The 19,106-nt window shown below is 50.6% G+C and overlaps 1 protein-coding gene across 2 annotated transcripts; it reads left to right on the forward strand.

Moving 5' to 3' along the window:
* Nucleotides 1–2,771: 2,771 nt before the first annotated feature.
* CUNH2orf72 (chromosome unknown C2orf72 homolog) lies at nucleotides 2,772–11,039 on the forward strand. Of its 2 annotated transcripts, none has more exons than XM_045867766.2 (3): nucleotides 2,772–3,392; nucleotides 4,826–4,939; nucleotides 8,219–11,039. In XM_045867766.2, exons 1-3 carry the CDS (start codon nucleotides 2,801–2,803, stop codon nucleotides 8,356–8,358), a joined length of 846 nt encoding a protein of 281 aa, XP_045723722.1. In that variant the 5' UTR covers nucleotides 2,772–2,800; the 3' UTR covers nucleotides 8,359–11,039. The 2 variants fall into 2 exon arrangements, with proteins under 2 accessions (XP_045723722.1, XP_045723723.1); XM_045867767.2 differs by having other exon boundaries at nucleotides 4,829–4,939.
* Nucleotides 11,040–19,106: the final 8,067 nt, after the last annotated feature.

The following is a 19,106-nucleotide window of genomic DNA, read 5'->3' on the forward strand; positions in this document are numbered from 1 at the left end:
CCAGTGTTGCTGTTAAGAAATCTGAAGGCAATCTGATTTTTGTTCCTTCCTCAGCCCTCTGCTATCCAGGTGCCTGGAATACAGATGTGATGGCTGGCGCTTTCACTGCCAGTTTGGATTATGACGATGAGATGGGGGAATAGTGATCTGGATTGAAACCTGAGCCCTCAAAGAACTGGTAATACAAAGTTACTCTATCAGCCATGAACGGTCCACCTCCACACTTCTACAAAAGGGAAAAATAAACTTTCATTGTGTTTGGAGTCTGTGTTATTAGCATCTGAAATGAATCTTAATTCAGGTATTGTAAATCTGCTGTCTTAAACTTTCCAGATTTCTGATTACTTTTCTGAGTGATTGATGGTCTCCTGGATATCAGCTACCTTGGCTACCTTAAAAGAGGCTCAAGCCTAAATTCTACCTTGTTTCCTCCTGGGGTGCTCAAAGAACGGGATGGGGGTGGGGGGGGACGGGGTAATTGCCTCTGGCATTACAATGTAAATTTGGTTACCCCCCAGGTGCCCCTGACCCCCCAAAACTTACCAGGCACCTTTCTCAGGGAACTTCTGGGCACTCTCCCCTGGCCACTACTCTTTTCATCAGCTAGGTCATGTGGTTGGAATGCCCTGACCCAAGCAGGGGGGAAGAAGGGCCAGGACTGCTAGGGGCTGCCAGGTCTGGTCGTTGTTCTATGCTTCTAACCCCAGCCTGATATTACCATTCCTGACTAGCACAACTATTTTCTGCCTCAGAGCATCATGGCAGTGACGGCCATAAGGCTGGGGCTGGGGGGTGGGGGCTGGGGCTGGGCAATGATCTATCCAAGTCATTGTAGGCAGAGAAAAGTATACATTCCTTACAAGACATTCACTCAACCTATCCCCTTCTACAGCACCCAGCCCTCATGTTGCAGGGGCTACCCTTTCCTTTCCCACACTCCATGACCCAACCCCCTGCTGCCTCTGAGGAAGTAGGATGGGGGGGAGGGGGCAGGTTCTCATGGTTTTTACATTCCTTTCTTAATCCTCATCAAGGTCCCTCTTGCTTCTGTGGCATCTTCAGGATTGTACCCACAGGAAGGGGTCAGCATCTCCAGTATGTGACCATTTTGTCAGCCATGCATCACTTTTCTCATAGTACCGATCACCAACTGAAGCAGTTATTTATGTGTTTATTTGTTTGTTTGTTTGTTTTTCTCTCTCTCTCTCCCAGCGCTCCCTAGAACAGCCCCTCCATGAAGGCAGGAATTTGGCCTGTTCCCAGCTGTCTCCTCAGCACTGGGCACGGTACATGGCAGAGATGTTCAATAAATACAAGATGAGAGCTGGTGTTAGAACCCAACCCTGATTCTGGCTCAGGGCTTCTTGCTCCAAATCTGGGGCTTTTCCTACCCAAGCCCCTGGATCTCTGCCCTGAGCAAAGACAGTACACAGAGGGAAGAGGTTTATATTAACTAGACTCGCAACAAAGATACGGGGTCCTTACTCCAACATTGGCTAAAACAACTGCTGGATAATTAGACTTAAAGCAGAGCTGCTTCTACATCTTCCAATCCCCATTGCTTGCACCCAGTAGGTGCTCAAAAAAGGTGTGTTCTATTGAATGGACATACAAATTCTCTAAGAGGAGACATTTCAGCATAATTATACAGGACAGGGAATAGGGTAACTGAAGAGCGGATTAGGGGTTATATGGAGAAGGAGACGCTGAGCATGAACATGCTCTGGACCCAAAGGGGTCTTTGGTCTATACAGTGTATAATAAAGTGGAAGTAAAGAGCTTTGACCAGCTTGGTCCAATGCTGCAGGCATGAACCGCATGCAGTTATTTACATGTAATTAACATTAAATCCCATGTAAAATTCAGCTCCTCGGTTGCACTAGCCAGATTTCGAGTAATAATAGTCACATGTGGCTTGTGGCTACTGCATTGGGCAGTATAGATAACATAAAACATTGTCATCATCAAAGAACGTTCCATTGGACGAAGCTGACCTAGACCCTTAGACTTAAAGGAAACGCATCTCTGCTTCTAACCTGGCCTACTGACATCCTCTTGTCACCCCCTACACCACCCCCACCCCAGATCCGAGCACCATCAGTGCCCACATCCGCCTTCCTAAGTTTTCTGCTCTACAGGGAGTAATGCTGTCTTCTTGGTTTTCACCCCCCAGTGCCCAGGGTAATAAGTATTTGTGGAAATAATGAGCCCTCGAATAGCCTTTGTTAAATGCCGAAAGCCCAAAAGGTGAATTAAGTGTCAGAAGTTAAGAGAAGGAATCCCTGCTTCCCCTCTTTTCTCACCTCCCGACCCCCTTCTCTGCATTCCCTTTTCCGGTGCCTCCCACCAACACTCCAAAGCAGCACAGGCAGCCCCCCCCCCCCCCGCAAGAGTTCTGGTCCCCAAACTACACGGACTCCCCAGGAGTATCTGCTCCGGGTCTCAAACCGACCTAACTTGTTCACATGGTAAGTTTCTGTCTCCCTTCACCTTTGGCTGCCCTGCACCCAGTAGGTGCTCAACAAGTGTTTGTTGAATGGATGACGGAACCGGCGCATGGATGGACGGATAGATGGATGGACGAACGGATGGACGGCCGGTGTCCTCGCGTCCGCCACAAGGTCTGCGGGAGGAGCCGCCCTCAGGGCGCTTGCGGGGAAAGCCCCAGGCCCCCGCCCAGCCGCGCCCGGCCCGCGGGCCGGGAGTCGGGCGGGGCTTGGCCCTCGGGGGCGTGTCCTCCCGGGCCCCAGCGCCGGCGCCGCGGGGCCCGGGCGGCCGCAGAGGACGCGCGGCGACGAGCATGGAGCGCGAGCTGGAGGAGCTGGCGGCGCGGCCCGCGCGCCCGGCACAGCCGCCCTTCCAGGCGCTGGTGGAGGCGGCGGGCGGCCGCGGGCAGGTGCTGCTGGTGGGCGAGCTGTGGGAGCGCGAGCAGAGCCGCGCGCTGCTGCGGGACTTCGCCCGGGCCGTGTTCCCTCCCGAGCAAGCCGCCGGCAAGGCGGGCGGCGCGGGGGCCGGGGCGCCGGGGGCGCAGAGGGCGCCCGGGACGGCGGGGGCGCGCGCCATCCGCTCGCCGCTCGTCTTCGTGCTGTGCCGCGCGTCCTCGCTGACCGCCCGCGAGCCGCGGCGCCGCTTGCGGGAGATGCTGCGGGACGTGCGCGGCCGCCGGCGGGCCGGGGCGGCGCTGGTCGGGGTGCTGGTGGCCGACGCCGGGCCCGAGGACGCGGTGGCGCCGGGGTTGCGGCTCCTGGAGGCGCTGCTGCGCGCAGTGTTCGGCCGCCAGGCGGGGGGCCCGGTGCAGGCGGCCGCCTACTGCCCAGGCCACCCGGCCTCCAGCCTGGCCGTCCAGGCGGCCGCCTGCAGGGCGCTACAAGCCGCCGGGCCCGCGCGACCAGGTGAGACTACGAGGCCCGGGAGGGCGCGGGCGGTGGGCGGCTGGGGTCGGGGGGAGGCCCCCAAGTTGAAACTCTTTGGGTCAGCTTCACTGCTTGTGCACCACAGTAAACTGAGGCCCAGAGAGGGGAGGTGCCTAGCGCTAGGCCTTCCAGCTAGCGTGGAGCGGGCCCTGGGCACGGGCTCCAGTCTGTTCCGAAGGATCCAGAGAGCATAAGAGACGCAGGGGCTTGGGAAAGCCGAGCAGACCAGCTCAAGGCAGGAAAGTTGGTGGAGAGAGGGTTGGACTCGGCTGGGAGCTGGGGGGGAGGGAGGGGAGGTGAGAAAGCCTCAGGAGGCCCAAGTTTCAAGGTGGAAAGGGGAACAGAACTGGGACCGGGGGGTTGGCGGTGTCAGGAGCTTCTAGGACCCTGTGCGGCTAGGGAGGCGCCATGGGGTCATAGGAATAGATGCCAAGACTCTGAGTGTGGGGAAAGGGTGTGGGGACTGAGGGCCCGGAATTTTCTTTTTTTTTTTTTTTTAAGATTTTATTTATTTATATGACAGAGAGAGACAGCGAGAACAGGAACACAAGCAGGGGGAGTGGGAGAGGGAGAAGCAGGCTTCCCGCTGAGCAGGGAGCCCGATGCGGGACTCGATCCCAGGACCCTGGGATCATGACCTGAGCCGAAGGCAGACGTTTAACGACTGAGCCACCCAGGCGCCCGGGCCCGGAATTTTCTAATCCTTCTTGGCTACGCACTCTGGTTGTGCACCCACTGCTGCGTTTCTCTCCACGTTCTCCTGAAGCGTAGGGAGGGGAGTGAGGGTAACTACCCAGCCTGGGTAACTACCGCCATCAGCATCCGGTACGGAAGGTTTTACAAGAGCTTTTCAGGGTCTCAGGATTAACATACACTAAGTATAGCTGGATCTGGCAAAGCTGAGGGATGCAGGATTGTTCTTTGCACTCCCAGATCCCTTCCTGCCCCCACCTTCCCAGCACCTGCTGCCCTCCAAGCCCTCCAGCCTTCCCATCTTGCTAAAGAGTTGGGGCTCGATCCCAGGACCCTGAGACCGTGACCTGAGCCGAAGGCAGACACTTAACCAGCTGAGCCACCCAGGCGCCCCCAGAATCTTTTTTTTTTTTTGATAGAGACAGAGACAGCGAGAGCGGGAACACAAGCAGGGGGAGTGGGAGAGGGAGAAGCAGGCTTCCCGGCTGAGCACGGAGCCCAATGTGGGGCTCGATCCCAGGACTCCGGGATCGTGACCCGAGCCGAAGGCAGCCGCTTAACGACTGAGCCACCCAGGCGCCCCCAGAATCTTTGTTTTTTTAATCAAACGGTTGAAACCAGGGCAGTTGATAATTGAGGCTCTTGGTTTGCCGAACAGAAAATCTCAGTCCTGTCAAACATGCTCACCTGCGGCATCTGGGACTTTGTGTTCTTCCTAGCAGCAGGACCCTGGGAGAGACCGGGCCTCCCGGCACTGCTGGCGTGCTTTTCCTGGGGTCCCTGGAGCCGGGGGAAGGATCCAGATGCCACCTCCCCCGGTGACCCAGCTCAGGGTGAGTGTGCTGTCTTCCTGGCCTTCTGAGGGCCAGGTGCTTGGGATTATGGGGTTGGTTCTGTGCACACAGGGACCTGAGGGATAGAGTTGACCAACATCCATGGAGCATTTGCCATGTGCAGAGCATGGAGGTGAGTGATGTGAGGTGCTCCTGCCACCGGGCAACAGGCACATGAGCCCCCCAGTAGGGCCCTAGCCCCATGGATCTCTCACTAATGAATGCAGTTGGTGTGGGCAGGGCTAGAAGGCAGGTGTCTGCCATATGCACGGTGGGGTGCTGGGAGCCAGATGCATTCCATCTTCCCCTGAGGATCCAGGGAGCATCAGGAACACGTGACATCAGAGCTAAGGGTTAGAGATTGTCCTAGGCAGAAATGGGAAGCCTTGGAGAGGAAGCAGCATGAACGAAGGCTTGAGGGCATGATGTCATGCTTAGAAAAGGAGCCCCTGTTAGGAGTGTGGGTGGGGGGCGGTGAGGTACAGGAGACTGGGAGGGCTGAGGAGGAGAGCTGGGACCAAATCGGGACCCTAGACCCAAGTCTCTCAGAAATAGTGAGCTGCTGACCATTTCTGAGCAGGGGTGTCCAGATTAGGGGCGTTTTGGGGAGGTGACAAGACTGTGGAGCAGGGAGAGACTAGAGGCAGAGCCAGTTAGGAGGGGACTGTCTAGTCCTAGGAGGGACAATCGGCAGCCTGGACCCAACACTGGCAGTTTGGGAATGAAGAGGAAGGAACTTAGCCAGAAGCCTTTTCTAGGGTAGGATCCTCAGGCCGCTAAAGGGAGAAGGGGGGGAAACAGTTCTTCGAAGTCCACAGGAGCACCTGCTGAGGCTGTTGTGAGAGAGCTAGAAAGTACTGGGGGAGTAAGTTGTAAGCAGCTGAATGTACGTGTCCCACGGCCCCAACGTGTACCCAACAGCATGCTCCGTTAAAGAAACAATGCGCAGTGGCTTAAAACACACTTTTCTTGTGTCCCTTCCATTTGAAAAAATCATTAGGCGAGGTGTCAGCCTTCCTTCGGCATGTAAGACGTTACCACAAACTCGGTGGCTTAAAACAACACGCATTAATTCCTCACGATTTCCATGGGTCAGGAGTCTGGGCAGGGCCTCACTAAGCCGCATCAGAGGGTCGGCCAGGCTGCATTCCTGTCTGGAGCCTAAGTCCTTTGCACTCACGTGGTTGTGGGCAGAATTCACTTCTCTGCTGCCTTCTTGGTGGCCGTCAGCTGGGGCCCTTCTCAGCTCTGACAGCCATCCCTCTACATGTCTCTCCAACACAGCAGCCATTGCTTCAAGTAGCAGGAGACTTTTCTGGCCCCCGATTATGTCACTCAACCACAGGAGGAACTCACACTGTTGTCCTCCATGGTGCCCTGATCAAGGGAGTGACCATCCCACCCTAGTCACAGATTCCACCTGCACTGAAAGGAGGTGATTATACAGGATGAGTACACCGAGGGGTGGAAGTCTTAAGGGTTGTCTTAGAATTCTGCCTATCACGGGTGAAAGCTCAAAAAATTTGAGAAAGGAAAACAAGTATGAAAATCATTTGCTTACTCCCATCCCTCAAAAGTAATTATCATCTGTATTTTGGCATAGACCATTCTGCCCATCTGTCTGTCTACCTAGCTGTATATCTCCTTGTGCTATTTAAATTGTAATAAATACGCTTCTATATAATACATGAATCATCTGCCAAATGCATCAGAAGCATTCCATTGCAAAAATGTTAACTTCAGTCTCTCCATCATCATTTTGGATATTTCTGGAAACCAAAGGGAAAAAATAATAAAGCAAAGGAATCATAAATAATTTTACATAAATCTTGGATAACTCCCCTCTCTGTAGCATATAACAATTTTTTTAAAGTTTTATTTATTTAATCTCTACACCCCACGTGGGGCTCAAACTCACGACCCCGAGATCAAGAGTCGCATGCTCAGGTAGCCTGGGTGGCTCAGTCAGTTAAGCATCTGCCTTCACCTCAGGTCACAATCTCAGGGTCCTGTGATCAAGTCCAGCATCGAGGTTCTTGCTCAGCAGGGAGCCTGCCTCTCCCTCTACCCACCTCTCCCCCTGCTTCTGCCCCATCTCTCTCTCTGACAAATAAATAAATAAAATCTTAAAAAAAAAAAAAAAAAGAATTGAATGCTCTTCGGACTAAGCCAGCCAGGCATCCCTGTATCATATAACAAATTATTTAATCTCATGTAGAAGTGAATGTATTAAAATTAAAATTGCATTCATAGACTATGCATATGCATTTATACATAATAAATATGAGATTACACAGACAGACATTTATACATACTCTTTTGGAATCTGCTTCCTTCACAATAACAGATTGTGAGTGTGCAATATTCCATGGCAGTAATTACATTATCAGTAACCTCTTTTCTCTTCCAGGGGAATGGTAAGTAATTGTAAATTAACATGCAGTTGTAAGAAATCATACAGAGAGATCCTGTGTGCGCTTGACCCAGTTTCTCCCACTGGTAGCATCTTGCAAAACTATAGGATAATATCACAACTGGAATATTGGCATTGAAACAATCCACAGATCTTACTAAGATTCCCCCAGTTTCACTTGTATTTGTGTGTGTGTCTGTGTGTGTGTGTGTGTGTTTAGTTCTATGGAATTTTATGCTTTTTTTTTAAGATTTTATTTATTTACTTGAGCAAGAGACTGCATGAGCAGGAGCTAGGAGCAGAGGGAGAGGAAGAAGCAGACTCCCTGCTCAGCAGGGATTATGCATCATTTTTAATGCCTGTATCGCATCATGTGGGTGAGCCATGGTTAACTCAACCAGTCTCTTCTTTGGACATCAAATAGCTTAGGATGCTTTCAGCTGCAGGTAGAGAAACCATGACTCAAGCTGACATAGATAACAGCAAGAGCATTCAGTATCTCACCTAAAAGATAGTCTACAGGTAGAGTCAGCTTCAGAGCTGATTGATTCTGGGGCCCAGTGACCCCATTGAGGACCCAGGTTCATTCCTTCTCTCCGCTGGGCCACCCTCCGTGTCATTTCATCCTTGGGCTGGTAGCAAGATGGCAGTTCCACTAATTATTCCTAATTATTTCCTTAGGATAAAATCCTAGAAGTGGAATTGCTGGGTCAAAGGGTATGTACATTTTTAAGGTTCTCGATATGTATTATACTGTGGTTTTTAAGTAGATATTTACTGGGGCCAACTTCCTCCCCTTTCATTCCTGGCTTACTCACTCTTAAACTTGACCTTCTGGTGGGGTGATTCCTTCTATTGTGTTCCAGATCACCTCCAGGACCCTGAGGAGAAGCTGGTACTGACAGCCATATGTCCCAACGGAGACTGTGAGGACCCCGGGAAGGGGCCGAGAGCCTGTGATGGACTGGTCCATACTCCCGCAGATCCCGTTGGAGATTCGAGATGAAGGCTGGACGGCTGGGCTACCCGCGCTCTAACCTGCACGCTGGGGACTGGCTCCTTCTCACTGAGCCCCCTTGCCTCCCTGTTGACCTTGGAATGGTGGTAACTTCAAAGGCCCCACCTGTAAGGGGACTGCTGCGTTGGACCAGCTAGGAAAACTTATTTTCCTGGAACCTGCCCCCCACCTCACATTTGCTCACTCTCTGATCACAGTGAGGTTATTTGGTCTTTCTGTACTTCAGTTTTCCTACTCACTGGGACAGATGGCTGTCTTCTTTGAGGGTCTGTGGTTCTGTGGCAGCCCATGGTGTGTTTGCATTAGCATCCATCATTTCAAGTGCATCTGGAAAGGACTCTGGACCAGAAGTCGTCAGATCGGGGAGGGGGGGTGGCCTTGGACATGTCATTGAACTTTTAGGGGCTTGTGTTTGTGAAACAGACAAGTGTTTGTGTTTCTCAAACACAAGGCCAGGGGCTCTCAACCAAGAGCTAGGCTGTCGTTCCAGGCAGCAAAAGAAACTTGTGTGGGTGAGTGTGAGAGTGTGTTTTGAGGAGGGGGGGGTTACTGTGACTATGAGGTGCCCCTGGCACTTAGTGCGTTTCTCACAACATACGGGACAATCTCCAACAGCAAAGACTTGTTCCACCCAAATTGCCCATCATGGCTCCTTCGAGAAACTGGATGAGCCAATCCCTTTTCCCTGTGAAATTCTAGGAAGTGTGTGACCCCCGCCCCCAGCAGAGAGGGTTGGGCTTCCTGAGACCTTGGCTCCCAGAGCAAGCCAGCATAAAGACTACACTGCTGCCCTGGGGGCCTATTGGGTCAGAGCCAAGACAGCCACCTGCTTTGCATGCTCCCTTTCTTCATGTTGACATTGACTTCCTATGCCAAATCCTTTGAAAATAAGGATGCTGGGAAGTGCTCATGGCACCAAACAAGAAAGGTAGGAGTATGGATTACAAGGACATGGGACTTTCTTTCGATCTCAGGCCCTTGTCCAAGGTCAAAGCAGACCCAGCCCAGAGGTGCCAAGTTCCTGAATCCTTTTTCCTCTGTTTACGAGTCAGACAGGGTTGATGATGTTCCCTTAAAAGCCAGGAGAGCCATCTGTTCACTCGTAGAAGGAACTCTGCATTAACTCCCTTGCCTTCCTCGCCTGCCCCTGGAGAAATGAAGTCTTTGGAATGGCAAGAGCAGCTCCTGATTTTCCCTGGTAGGAAGCACTATCTAAGGGAAGTAGCTAAATTCATTCCTTCATGCACGATTTGCTCGGCAGACATGCAGCTGGGCTACTCTCTGCCCAGGGTTCTACAAGGTGCTGCATACCTTCCAATAGTTACTTCGGCTTTCATCTCGTACCAAAATGTGGAATTGGAAACCTGTGGCTGAGGGGCTGTGTGATATCAAGGAGGGTCCCTCCTGGCTCTGTGCTTCCAATTTATTCTTCATAATAAGCAGCCTAATTCTGTCCCTTCTCTGCCTCATGGGGATAGCGTGAGGGCAGGCAGGGTGACATCGTATTTGGGGTTGGTTAGCAGCAGGTGTCGTTTTAATAATGCAAAGCTGTCTCACCAATAGGTAGACCCAGCTGACCTCCTACACGAGAGCGAATTCAATGAATTACCGTTGATTTTGTTTTAAAATGGGGAGACTGGTGTTTTCGAAGCTGCTATATTTTTCTATTTCTCTGTTAATTTCTTTGTAATAATTGGGTCAGAGTTGTATTATTTGGTGGGGGGGGAGCTTTTATTAAGGTAGGAAATTCTCTAAGGCAGAAGTTACAAGGCACAGCCTCTACTGTGTTTAAAAACCTTTTGTATTTGTTGCTAATATTTGAAACTTGAGAGATTGCACATAAAAAAGCTAGCTTTCTGGGTGGAGGATGGGGCATGCCATCATGTCCAGTTCGCTGCAACCCCCCTCCCCTGATTGGAGTCCCCTTCCCACCCATCTAATCCACCTCTCTACTTTACTTCACTCATACATGCCACCTGCCTGGTCCCAGTGGACATTCGAGTTTGCAAGCCTGTGGGGTAAAGAGTGGATTACATATAACTTTTTCATTATTTTCAGTGTCTCTGGTGACTAGCTGAAGAGAGAAGGTCTTTCCTGAGATTTGTGTTCTGCTTCGCAACCGGGAAACACAGGACTGAGATTCTCTGGGGCCCTGGTTGGCTTTCTTGACACATGGCTATGTGCGATCTTTTTAGGAATAATCTAGTTGGTATTTTCTAGCAGACACAAGAATTAGGGGCCGGAAGGGATGACCTTGGTGGTAGGTCTCTTCCCCAAGGACTCCTATAAGGCATGAAGATTGTGGTGGGCCTGTCTGCGAATAGAGGCCCCGGGTTAGGTCAGTGATACCAGGAGCCACTGGTGAGGGCCTCCGGTCAAGTCACAGTCTGGGCTGGTGGATATTAATCCTTCTAATATGGCAGTAGTTGTGCTGTTTCTGACTTGACTCAATAATTCCTTATATCTAATAAAACCAAACAGTACCTCATTGCTGTCTATCAAAACCAGAACGGATCTTTCCCTTTATTCTCATAAAGCGTTCCTCACAGGGGCCCTTGGGGGCAGGGCGCCTGGGCAAAAGGTGGGAACCTCAGGAATAGTTTGGCCTGAAAGCCTTCCAGCCCTGCTGACATCTCCACAACCCAATCGGCTGGGATTGGAAAACATGTAGCTGGAAAGTAAATGTTTGAAAAGAGATTTTTTTCAAAGATAGCATTTGGCTCGGTGTTCAACAGGATGTGTGCGCTCGTGTGCACATATGAGCATGTTTAACGAGACAAAGTGGCCTTTCTCTAAGTCTCAGAGAGCCCTTTATAATATTTGTATCTTGGTTTCTCTCCTCTCAAAGTATTTGTCTCCAAGACTCACCACGCAAGAGGAGTCCTTCAGTCGTCAAACCAGGAACAGGGCAAACTTGCAAAGAGGCCAAGGGTCAAGGCCCCCAAACCAATGTGCCCTCAACAAGCCCCTCTTATCCCCAGCAGAGAACCCAGGACCCAAGCTCAAGGGAAAAGTCGATGACAGCCGTGTTAACCTGATAGCAGTCTAAACTTCAAAGGGTAGCAGCACCATGCTGCGGGGCTGGTTCCCCGTGGTCGCGAGACCTGCACTTTGTCCTGTTTGGATGGCAAACGTAACCAGTGCAGTGGAGAGAGCCTTTTGTTTTGTACCCACGGACTGCACAACCCCCTCCTGACCTGGTCTTGTGTGTTAGTGGATCGAGGATTGAGACACACCGTTGCTGGTGTAATCTCAGAGTTCAAAGGAAACAAGGTACAAGGCAGGGTGGATGACCAGGATCCTGCATGAATTCTCCAGATGCTTTTGGCCCCCTGAGCCAGAGTCCTCAGGTTGCCTTATACTTAGGGCTGCCTAACTGGGAGCAGAATCAGAGGCTACTCACTGGGTCATGCCGTGGTTCACAGAGATTCCAAAGGGACCAGGGTGTGGAATTGCTCAGGTCCAAAGTTGGCCCTGGCACTGGGGCCACTGTGGGTCCAGGGCTTTGGCAAGGGCGAGAGCCCTGGCTGCCTTCCTCCCTGAGCTCCCTGACCGGGACTCCTGCTGCAAGGGCAGGAATTTTTGCCTTTCACCTGACTGGTGAAATTCAGAGGCCCTCAGGTAGGAGTTCAATGTTAAGTCTTAATTCAGGCTTGTTGCTGTCCTGTTCTGCACTTATTCGGAGCAGTTAGGCACTTAGTCCTTGTGACCAAGCCCGCATTTTGAGTCCTGGTTATGAACACTGGGTCTCTTGTCTTCCTGCCCTGCATTTCTTCTTTTCCTCGCTGGTTAATGAGGGCTTCTCAGATCATTGCCCCAACTCTTGACTACCCTAACCACCTGCCATCCCAGGGATATTGCCCATTCCAGAACCCCTAGCTGCCAGGGCAGCCACTCTGAGCCCCTTGCTCCCTGGCAGGAGGGGGTCTCAGCGTTAGCCTCTGCCCCTCAGTCTGGGTTGGTCAGCCCTGTGCCAGCACCAGAGAACAGGGCCAGGCCCGGATGGGAGGTCAGAGGGAACAAGACCTCTGGGTAGGTCTAGACCAGCCCCACCTAAGAGAAATCTAACACCAGGCACATATGTAGGTTTAGATTTTCTAGTAGCCACATTAGGAAAAAAATAAAACAGATGGAACTAATTTTAATAATATATTTTATTTAGCCCAGTGTGTCCAAAATAGTATTATTTCCACTTAAATATAAAACATTTGTAATGAGACAGTTTGCATCTTTGAAATCCTATGAGACTTTTACACTAACAGCTTGATTTAGACACTAAATTTTTATCCAAAATACTTGATCTGTATTTAGATTTCATGAAATTCATAGTTGAAAAAGGAGATTCACATCTCAAATTGCTCCAGATGTACTTAAAAGTTTCCCAATAACTAAATTGGGCGTCAGTCTTTAAATTTTAATGAAATAAAATAAAATTGAATTTAAAAATCAGTTCCAGGATTTGCAATAGCCGCATTTCCAGTGCTCAGTAGCACCTGTTGCCAGGGGCTACCCGATGTGAAAGCGAGAGTCTAGAACACTGGAAACGTGCAGGAGACCTGTCTTGGGGGTTTGGTGTGGCTCTTCCCGCACCACCCCCCCCAACCCCCGATCCCCAGCCAGGGACCGGCTGTGGCTTCCAGCATCGGCTTGTCGGTTGCCCAGGATGGGAGCTGTCCTCCTGGACGCTCCCTAGGGGGAAGAGAGTCCAGCATCTCAGATGCTTTGCGGGTCTTTTTGTGCCTCAGTCCACCCAGGTTGATTCTGGCCCCATCCAGGCGTTTCCCTCCCACCAAGCACCCACCCACCGGAGGCCCGTGTCACCCGCTGCGCTTGCGGTTCTGCTCGCATGCACGAATACTTTAATAGCATGTGGCATGCGTGGCGTACGTGAGGCATCCACTAGCCTCGGGGCCAGGCCCTGTGCCCTAAGATCTGAGGTTTATTGAGCGCTGCTGTATGCCAAACCCTGACTAGAGCACCTCCCCTCGCTAAGGGCCCTGCCAGGCAGATGGGCCGCTCCCCTCTGCGCCTGGGGTTGGGTGACCACACGGCCACAGCGCCGCCAAGTGGCAAAGCAGGGATTTGCCTCCGTGTGTCCTGGCTCCGGCGACGCCTGCCCTTATCAACTCAGACCGCTGCAGCTCAAAAAGCAGTCAAGCCCGGTTCTTGGCAGGAGCGAGCCCTCCTAAGACCCAGGATTCAAACGCCGGGAGGCTGGGCATGGGGGCGGGGGTGGGGTGGAGGGAGGGATGTGGGTGGTCGCAGGGCGCTCGCCCCCTGCGCAGTTCTCCGCCTTCCGGGGAGCGCTGTGGCCACTAGAGGGCGCCGCGCGGGCCAGGGAGATGCTCCGGGCAGAGCTTAGCCCTGAGCCCTGTTGAAGGTGGGCACCCAGGCAAGGAAAGCGCCGGCTCTGGTTTCCTCCCTTCACCCCTACAGACGCCCCGGCCCGGCCAATACCTGTTTGAGCCCGCAGATGACCTTGTTTGGGCTTTGAGATTTTTTGCGTCACTCCTAAATTTGGAGACAGATAGTTGTTTATGAACAGAGCTCTGGGTAGGAAGTCTTTCTGTGATTTTGGTATGTCCTCAAGCTTCTTTGAAGATAAATACATCTCATTATAAAATCTTGGAGAGGGCTAGGGCTTCAGAGACATGGGTGTGAGTTCCAGCATTGTGCCAATAACTGGCTGGCCCTGCATTCATCCATTTATCCAACAAACATTTATTGAGCACCTACTGTGTGCCTTACACTGTGCTAGTTACTATAGGGGATGCTGAGATGAATACGATGTGGCTCGTGCCCTTGAGAAGTTCCTAGTCCAGTTGGGACCTGGGCAAGGAGACAGGACAATAGCTGTGTGGGCTAAGGGCTGTAAGGGGACGCACAGTGGGGTGGTCAAGAAAGGCCTACCTGGAGGAGGAGCTGCTTGGTAGCTGGGGGGACAGGGAAGAGCAAGTACCAAGGTCAGAGACAAGGTACATGCTGCATGGCCACTCTGGGAGCCGCAGTGGTTCCAGATGGATGGAACGTGGCCTGCCAGGGCAGAGGCCTGGGACATGAAGATTGAGGGTAAGCAGGGTTGGGCGAAAGTCTTGGAGGAGACAGTCCTTGTCTTCCTTGGTTTTTTTGTTTGGTTGGTTGGTTTTTTTAAAGATTTTATTTATTTATTTATTTGAGAGAGAGAGAGCACATGAGAGGGGGGAGAGTCAGAGGGAGAAGCAGACTCCCTGCCAAGCAGGGAGCCCGATGCGGGACTCGATCCAGGGACTCCAGGATCATGACCTGAGCCGAAGGCAGTCGCTTAACCAACTGAGCCACCCAGGCGCCCATCTTCCTTGTTTTTGATTGTGCTTCTGGCTGGCTGTGAAGGACGGACTGGAGAATCCTGAGATGGTGAGCAGGAAGTCAAAGCTGTTGGAAGCTCTTGCAGCCAGGAAGGAAGAGGGGGAGCTGAGACTGCCGGGGAATGGGAGCTGGGCTGCTGGGGGAGACATTAGGTAGACCAGAGCTGTCCAGACCAGGTGAGCGGGAGGGAACAGTCAAGTGTGTCCCCACCCCACCCCCGCCCCGGGGCCCTGCTTCACTAGCAGTGGGTGCCCTTCACCACACCCAGATCAAGGCAGAAGACATGCATGGAGCTTTGAGGTTGTTGAGTTAAGGAGTATCAAACAGAGATGTATGGTAACTGTGTGAGTCTGGTGCTCCAGAGAGAGGGTGGGGCTACAGGATACATTTTAGGAGCCACCATTTTGTCCATAGCAATGGAGGCATTGATCTCTCACAGGGAGAATGGGGAGCGAGACAAAGGCTTTGGACAGAAACTCAGAAGAATGAAGCATAAGAATAGAGCTCAGGATGAGGGAGGCAGTGGTCAGAGTTGAGTTTTGAAAAGATCGCTGTGACTAAAGAGTACACGATTAAATGAAGAGGAAGAAGCCTCAGGCCTGGAACAGCCATCCAGGTGGAAGAGCAGAATCCACAAGAAGAGAGGGGCCCCCCATAGCGTTCCCATGGGGCTTTGTGGAAGTTAAAAGCACAGTATCCAAACCAGAGACATGATCGTCCTCCCATAGAGAATGTCTTCTCGTTGAAGAGCAGACGTGGCAACTGGCCTTCTCTTGTTTTAAAACATTTTGAATTAATTGCCAACACTTATTTATTTATTTATTTATTTATTTATTTATTTATTTATTTATTTATTTATTTTAGAGAGAGATTGAGAGTGCGTGAAGCAGGGGGAGGGGCAGGGGAGAGGAAGAGAATCTTTTTTTTTTTTTTAAGATTTTATTTATTTGAGAGAGAGAAGGAGCATGAGAGGGGGGAGGGTCAGAGGGAGAAGCAGACTCCACTGAGCAGGGAGCCTAATGCGGGACTCGATTCTGGGACTCCAGGATCATGACCTGAGCCGAAGGCAGTCACTTAACCAACTGAGCCACCCAGGTGCCCCAAAGAGAGAGAATTTTAAGCAGGCTCCACGCCCAGTGCAGAGCCTGACACAGGGCTCGATCACCCAATATTCATTTTTTTATTGAGATATAATTGATACATACATTGTGTTGGTTTTAGGTGTACAACACAGTGACTTGGTATATGTATATATTGGAAAATGATTACCACAATAAGTTTAGTTAACATCCATCACTGACTGAATCACTACAATTTTTTTTCTTGTGATTAGAACTTTTAAGACTTGGGGCACCTGGGTGGCTCAGTTGGTTAAGCAGCAGACTTCTTTTTAAGATTTTATTTATTTGACAGAGAGAGACACAGCGAGAGAGGGAACACAAGCAGGGGAGTGGGAGAGGGAGAAGCAGGCTTCCCGCGGAGCAGGGAGCCCGATGCAGGGCTCGATCCCAGGATCCTGGGATCATGACCTGAGCCGAAGGCAGACGCTTAACAACTGAGCCGCCCAGTCATCCCTAAGCAGCAGACTCTTGATTTCAGCTCAATTCATGATCTTGGGATCATGGGATTGAGCCCCAAGGAGGGTCAGCTCTGCACTCAGTGGGGAGTCTGCTTGAGATTCTCTCTCCCTCTCCCTCTGCCCCTCCCCCCACCCTTTCATGTGCTCATGTGCTCTCTCTCTAAAATAAATTTTAAAATCTTTAAAAAAAAGAAATTTTAAGGGGTGCCTGGGGGGCTCAGTCATTAAGCGTCTGCCTTTGTCTCAGGTCATGATCCCAGGGCCCTGGGATCGAGCCCCGCATCGAGCTCGCTGGTTCGCAGGAAGCCTGCTTTTCCCTCTCCCACTCCCCCTGCTTGTGTTCCTGCTCTCCCTATCTCTCTGTCAGATAAATAAATAAAATCTTTAAAAAAAAAAAAAGAACTTTTAAGACTTTCTCTCTTAGCAACTTTTATATATAAATATGATATTAACTGTAGTCACCATGCTGTACATTATATCCCCAGGACTTTTTTTTTTAATTGGAGTATAGTTAACACACAATTATACATTAGCTTCAGATGAACAGACCTATTTATCTTCTAACTGGAAGTTTATACCTTTTGACCACCTTTACCCATTTCACCCAAGTTACCACCATTTAAAATTCAGAAGATTCCACATGAAATTCTGACTTCTGACTTTTCTTGGAAAAAATCATAAGCTTTCACAACAGTAGTCCTACTATTTTTTTTTTTTTTTTTTTAGAACCAGCTGGTGGGAGAGGGGCGAAGGGAGAGGGAGGATCTCAAGCAACCTGACGCAGGGCTCTATCTCACAATCCTGACATCATGACCTGAGCCAAAATCAAGAGTCAGATGCTTAACTGACTGAGCCACCCAGGCGCCCCAGTAGTCCTACAGTTTTGCCCAGCAACACGGCAAGAGAAGAAGTAGCCACTGCTCTCTTTCAGTGGGGCCCTCATTCTTCATTTTGGCATTGTCACCACCATCCCCTCCTGCCTCCCTGACACTTAGTCGCCACTCACCATCCTGCTGATCTAGTATTTCCTTACACTCTGCCTGCTCCACTCATTTCCATCACCTGTTATGTGCGAATTCTCTAGAAGTTTCGGGCATACAGGTGTCTTCATATGAGGGATTGGCCAAAGTGTCTCTATGAAATGATACTCCCACATATCTGTTTATTTTCTTTTGCACACCTCCCAGGGCAGTGCCTTTCAGTCTGAGCTATAGGTTCTTCATAAGTGTTTAATAATTATATTTGATATATTTTAACAACCTTAGCTTTAGAATACAATTTAAAAAATTCACACATTCACTCCAATGTGTTATCAACCAAATGTTAATTCAACCACAAAATATTGCTTGCGCCAGTAGGTTGCACTGTTTTGATAAGGCCTCAGAAATAATCTTTATTTTTCAGAAATAATCTTTAGTAATTGCTATCCAATCGAGGAATAGCTTGATGGTGCAAAGGCTAGTGGCTTAAAAATGCCACCATCTGTCTCTAATCTTCAAGTCTTTCTCAGTATTGTCTATTGAAGTAAACAGGCTATTGAAGCTGGTGTACCACTGCAAATGGCCATCACAACTGCCATTTCAAATTAGACGTATCAAAAACCAAGAGGGGTGCCTGGGTGGCTCAGTCGGTTGGGCATCTGCCTTCAGCTCAGGTCACAATTCTGGGGTCCTGGGATCAAGCCCTATATAGAGCTCCCCACTGAGTGGGGAGCCTGCTTCTCCCTCTCCCTCTGTCCTTCCCTCCCACTCGTGCTCACTCTCTCTAGTGCTGTCTCTCTCTCAAATAAATAAATAAAATCTTTAGGAGAAAAAAAAAAGGAAAACCAAGAACCTGTTGCTGTGGGGGGGGGGGAAGAAGAACTAGACCAGTGGAAGGCAAGAATTGGAAGCTCTTTTTTCCTATGGAACACTTTCACTGTATATCATTTTTTAGAAGATTTTATCATTCATTCATTCATTCATTCATTCATTCATTCATTCATTCATTCATTCATTCATTCATTCATTCATTCATTCATTCATTCATTCATTCATTCATTCATTCATTCATTCATTCATTCATTCATACATACATACATACATACCACAAGCGCCAGAGAGAAGCAGAGGGAGAGGGAGAAGCCGACTCCCCGCTGAGCAGGGAGTGGTGGGGCTGATCCCAGGACTCTGGGATCATGACCTGAGCCGCAGATGCTTAACCGATTGAGCCACCCAGGCGCCCCTCACTGTATATCTTTTTACACTTCTTTTAAACAACATACAGTATGAACTATTCCAAATGTAAAACAGAAATTCTCATTGTTCAATTTTATTATAAACCAGTGATTACTTAGGGATTCATTATGACAATAAAACACTTCTGTGAGGATTTCTTTTGAGATGGGTTCTGTTTTTTAAAAACTTTGAACTTACTTTTCTAAGAAAACGCTCTTTGCCTTACTCCTGCCCCCGAAGGTTTGGCGGGCGAGCGCCCGGGGAATGGTACAGAGAGACCGCCGAAGCAGCAGGTGGCGCTGCGAGCACCACGAGCACCTGCCCGCGACACCCTTTCTCTGAGCAATGGCGGGTGATAATGGGGGCCTCCCTCTGGGGGTGGCTATTATGAAGCCTGATCGCAGGTGCCCAGTAGTGTCCGCGCCGCAGCGGGAGCGCTGAACCTCGAAGAGGGTCGGAGAAAACATGGACCGTGCACCCTTTCGCGGGGGCCAGGGTGCCGGTGGCGGCGCAGAAAACCGCAGGCCGTGGGGCGAACTCACGCCGAGCGGCAGGCGGAGCGGCGGGCAGCCCCGGGGCGGGCGGGGTCCTGGAAG

Source organism: Mirounga angustirostris, unplaced genomic scaffold (assembly GCF_029215605.1).
Source record: "Mirounga angustirostris isolate CCGP_5_RB_7025 unplaced genomic scaffold, mMirAng1.0.hap1 SCAF_3, whole genome shotgun sequence".
Taxonomy (NCBI): domain Eukaryota; kingdom Metazoa; phylum Chordata; class Mammalia; order Carnivora; family Phocidae; genus Mirounga; species Mirounga angustirostris.